The 4,854-nt window shown below is 48.3% G+C and overlaps 1 protein-coding gene across 1 annotated transcript; it reads right to left on the bottom strand.

Moving 5' to 3' along the window:
- Nucleotides 1-438: 438 nt before the first annotated feature.
- On the bottom strand, nucleotides 439-3,840 carry LOC104627665 (GTP-binding protein SAR1a-like). The gene is made up of 5 exons (XM_010295995.1): nucleotides 3,684-3,840; nucleotides 3,067-3,132; nucleotides 2,381-2,484; nucleotides 1,763-1,894; nucleotides 439-1,113 (listed from the first exon to the last, which is right to left on the bottom strand). Exons 1-5 carry the CDS (start codon nucleotides 3,838-3,840, stop codon nucleotides 997-999), a joined length of 576 nt encoding a protein of 191 aa, XP_010294297.1. The 3' UTR covers nucleotides 439-996.
- Between the last annotated feature and the right edge of the window lie 1,014 nt (nucleotides 3,841-4,854).

Raw genomic sequence — 4,854 nt, 5'->3', positions numbered from 1 at the left:
ACGCGCGCTCGGCCACCACGCAGCCACCCAACCGAGGAGCTCCAGGCCTTCGGAGGAGAGACAGACACGTCTTTATTTAACTGAAAACGAGCGCTAGACAAAAACTTCAGAGAAAAATGCGTCGAGTATAAAAGAAACTGGTTTAGTCTACATTAATTACCTCATGATACGCAAACGTCAAACATTTCCATGCTACAACAACCGAAAGAGCTCGGCGGCCCTCACCGTGAGGGCGCGGCGCGAAGATTCGACGCCCTGCGGGGGGAACCACCGGGAATGAGGGCCCGTCGCCACATCCAGACACCTAAACCAGATGCGCTGGCGGGCGCTCCTCTCCGAAGCGCTAAATCCCCATCGAAAGCAGCTCAGATCGCACACGTCGGTCCCAAGGGCACTGTCGGCGTCGGTCAGCGTGACGCAGCACAGCCACCCTGCAGCTCGGTTGAGCCCAAATGCTATGTTTATTGAGGACTTCTAATATCGTGATACCTTGGTTCAGTAATTGGTGAAATTTCTAAATATCGTTAAATATATTTTTAAAAAAGCCTAACCAGACTCTGGACTAAACAAGATGAACGTTAAACTAAAATGTTAGAAGGGACACTGTTTACATTAACACTTTCTTTAAAAAATATAATTGCTTTTTCATTTTTTTTTTGTTTTTTTTAAGTCAATTAACCACAGTGGTGAGACGTGCTCTCTTTTTCAGCTGTTACAGTGCAGCGTGCGGAGTTTTACTTCCCAGATCACACCAGCCCCGCTGTAAACCGAACTGAAAGGGACAGTTTGCACCCGCGTGCAGAACGGTGCCGTCTCCCCGTCAACGTGGAAAAGAGTTGTGTCACCACTGTGCAATAGGGCAGCCAAAAACCAGGAGTCTCTTGGTCAATGCCAGTATGCGGTTGGAAAGCCTTCCGCGTTCTAATAGAAAAGTCCATAGGAAGCTGCGAACAGGATCAGCCCAGAGGAGTAAAACTCTTTATGTCCCTCCAAGTATCAGTCAATGTACTGCGATAGCCAACGGAAGCCTTCGCCGTAGCCTTGCCTCTTCAGCACGCTGCACATGAACACCTCCATGGGGCGCGCGTTCAGCTCCTTCAGTGGCACGTTTCCCTAGGGAAATCCAAAAAGAAGTCAGAACTGCATCCCTGCCACCCTCAGGGACGTGGCGACCGTGTCGCCACCATCTTAGGAAACCCAGGGAATTTCCCCTCGCTGCCGCACGCCAGAGGGACCTGCCCGCAGGGCTTTCGGAGCCGGCAGTGCGGGAGAATGGACGTTGAAAACACCGAAGCAAACCGTTTTCGAGGCACACAGTCTGAGGTACCTGTGATGCTTGGCAGCGCGATACAAGAAGCAATCGTCACCATGTGGGTAAGCTCGCGCCAAGAGTAATCTTGCCCTTTTTTTTACTACTGTCACCCAGCATTTTTGATCAATTCACCCTAACTGTACTCTTTTTAAATGATTAGATGGGTAACTAGACAGAAACGCAGAGTAACGAAACGCAAAGAGCCAATGTGTTAAAATACCAGCTCGATGCCTAATTCCCGACTTGTCACAGAGGTACTGTGTTTTGCACAATTCTGGCAGTCTCAAAACTTGCCCGACGGTGTTATTATTATTCAGTTCGGTCAACATTGAGGAGAAATTCACAGATAACACCTCAGTTAGTTTCTAGACAGAGCCCCATTCTGCAGTGAAACCCACCCGGCCTCCCTCCCTCGCCTGCAGACAATCCGAGGTCTGGATGCGTCCCTACCTTTCCCGTGGTCTGTCCGTAGAGCCCGAAGATCTCCCGTAGTTTCTCCTCGCTGATGGCCTCCGGTCTGTCGATTTTGTTACCCAAGATAAGGATTGGCACGTTGGATATTGTTTCGTCTGTCATTAGCGCCTGCGTGTGAAGATGGAAGAAGAGTTAAGCAGAGGCAGAAAAAACATTCATGGTTTGAAGAAAAACTTTTGTTTAAGCTCTGTGACCAACAAGGGCTGTTCTTTGGCACTACAGTACTCCTGCGGAAGAGGAATCTCTCTGGAAAGCTTTCTCAGAAAAAGGTCCTATCTGAACACACCAGCTGTTGCAAAACTTCTTCAAAGGCTGCTCAAGAGCCCACGGTCAACCCACAGTAAGGGCATCCAGGCTTCTCTAGCTCTGGGAGAGTATACGTATAAATCCATGCTGATCCAGTCCCTGCATAAAGTAACATGCAAATTACTGGAAGTACAGGCATTGCTGGGGTAAAAAGGTGCACTGGACGTGTGAGTCCAAAGCACGAGACTCTCAAAATGCGCTCTGCACAAGTTCCAGCCCAGAAAAGAAGATTATTTACAATTTAGCTATTCAGAGGTCTTGGGAAAGGAAAAAAAGAAGTATCTTTACGTTAAGTTCAACTTTGGATTCCATAAGACGCGAGTGATCCGCGCAGTCCACCAGGAAGACGATCCCATTGATGGCGGGCAGGTAGTTCTTCCAGACCCGGCGCGCTGGAACACAGAAGCGACAAACACTGTCCTGTGAAAACGCTACCTGAAGCAACGGGAAAACTACACCCAAAAAGGAGCCACTCTCTTCGTTAGAGTTTCCTCAAGGCAACAGAAAACCTTCAGTGAAGGGATGGGCCGAAGCCGCAAGCCAGGCAGTTTAGAGAGCCAGTGACACTCCCTCTGCTTTCCTAAGTAAGCCTCGTGTCTTTTTGTGTATTTAAAAAAAAAAAAAAAAGCCAGAAAAATTTTGCTTAGAACTTCTAGAAAGTTTAAAAATAAAAATTCAGCAATTATTCAAAAGAATAAGCCTATGATATTCAAGTCTTCCACGGCTAAAAATATTTCAAGGCAGCAGAGTATGAACTGGCAGCATTTTTTTCCACAATTCTGCCAGAATTAAGCAGAAGTATCGAACCACTGAAACAACCGGTAGCCTAGAGCCAGGAGGTTATTTGCACATACAGCTCCATAAGTAATGTCAGGCAACAAATAATTAGGTACTGCTAATTGCTATTACTTTTTCACTTTTTGGTAGAAGGCTGACCTCATTTGGTGCCTCCTGCTCAGCAACTTCACTTTTACCTTGTTCATGTCCACCCAGATCAAAAGTCGTAAAGGTCATTCCAGCAATCGTCAGCTCCTCTGATGCTGAAAAGTAAAAATACAGGCTGTGTTTCAAGAAAAAAAGGGAAGCTGTCACAGCCAGAATTTCTTGGGTGCTCATGTCAATGTCACAGACACTCCTCATATAAGATATCCTGTAGAATTTAAGAATTCCACGAATTTCCTATAGAATTCTGCCACTGAAACAAAGTCGTTTCACAAAACAGCGAGTGGGAGAAAATAATTTCTCCTACCTCCCCACTTAAAAGGGCGTGCTTATTAATCTGCAATTATTACACTTTATTATGCTTTTCATTAGAAACCCACTCCTTCCCCAGGAGAGGCACGTCACATTAACTGAACCACGCCAGTTCTCGGGCTCTCCGTTATATTATATTTGAGAGGAAAATGCAAATCCACTTCAGCTGGGGCAACCAATGTGCCGCTGCATCTTCAAACGCAGTTTTAAAGACTCTTAAAATCTGTTGCCCCAATGCGGAGCTGTCACCAAGGCACCTTATGACACCGTGACTCCAAAATTAAAGCGGAAAAACTGCACCACGAGGCAGGCGGGGCTCAGTCGCTGGCAGACTTACTGGGATGTAGTGTGGGGACATGCTGACCCAGCCTGTCATCTTTGAGCATGTGCAGCAGAGTGGTTTTGCCTGCGTTATCCAAGCCCAGGAACACAAGTTTTCCAGATTTCTTGTACAAACCTGGAAGGAAAACAAAAACAAGCAAGAAAAACTCCATTTCTGCTCTCGGCACGTAAGCAGAAACGCTGCAACGCTTGCTGCTGTTTATATACGAACCCCTCACCCACAGCTCGGCTGTCACCTGTATATTTACGGTATTTCCAGCATGGAAACACAACAGCAGGAGAAAAAAAAAGTACAGCTTGAACTGGCTTTTAACCAATGTCTACAACAACAGACATTTTCTAAGCTGGTATGTCTAGGAGTAACATATTCTTTTCTCGGATGTGTCCTAACAGAAGAGCATGCAGCAAAGTATTATTTATGTGCAACAGGTTACAGACCCAGCTGCTGCCCCAAAGGGGTCTTTAAATGTGAAAATGGAGTAAGATAGCAGCGAGCTGTTGAAGAAAAAGTGCACAGTGTGGAACAACACATCATTTTCTTTAGATACACTGATTTTTTTTCCACTGCCAGGTGCGCATCTGCCGTAGGCGAGTTCCCTTAGGTTTCCAAGAGGATTTTTTTCTCATCCCTCCCTACCCCTTGCAAGGCGTTCTGGGCCGAGGGCACGGCCTCCTCCAGCAAGGCCCTCCGCTGGAATTCACCGCTCTGGCAGGAGGCGCTTTGCCACCGCCGGCGCCTCAGGAAAGGGCTGCTCGCGCCGCGGTGAAGCGGCCAGCCCAGCTCGCGCAGGTCCTAGATTGGGCAACGTTTTGGTCAGCACCTGCGCAAAGGGCCTTCAAGCCGGGTCACCTCAGGCAGTGGCCAGCAGCTCCCCCCGAGGCACGCCACAGTGAGTAGTTTGGTGTAGGAAGCGATAATTTGAGGAGAAGGAAGTCAGGCAGCTGTGAGAAATAAGGGTGAGCTTTGGCAGAGCTGGTGAGCTCAGCTATGAGGAGGAGGAGGAGGAGGATGGGGTTCCCTGCCTCGCTAGGCAGCATGTCCACCCGCGGCCGGGCGCTGGGCTAAGCGGGCCCTTGGCATCAGCCCCGCTGCTCTCACGCTTCTAAACAGCAAGGGGAAGGTTGAGGGGGAGCCAACCTCCCCCCATATATTGAGAGTTTCTCCT

This window comes from Phaethon lepturus, unplaced genomic scaffold (genome assembly GCF_000687285.1).
Source record: "Phaethon lepturus isolate BGI_N335 unplaced genomic scaffold, ASM68728v1 scaffold37671, whole genome shotgun sequence".
Classification (NCBI taxonomy): Eukaryota; Metazoa; Chordata; class Aves; order Phaethontiformes; family Phaethontidae; genus Phaethon; species Phaethon lepturus.
Note: the sequence above shows the minus strand (reverse complement) of the source record. Positions and strands in the feature narration are given on the sequence as shown.

Bases quoted from the DNA above. Each gene is read 5' to 3' on its own strand.
- LOC104627665 (XM_010295995.1), bottom strand. From the start codon at position 3,840: ATGGAGTTTTTCTTGCTTGTTTTTGTTTTCCTTCCAGGTTTGTACAAG. The intron at 3,133-3,683 runs GTAAGTCTGCCA...TTTACTTTTCAG, and splicing joins TGTCCCCACACTACATCCCA to CATCAGAGGAGCTGACGATT. The intron at 1,895-2,380 runs GTAAAGATACTT...CTTCACACGCAG, and splicing joins AATCCAAAGTTGAACTTAAC to GCGCTAATGACAGACGAAAC.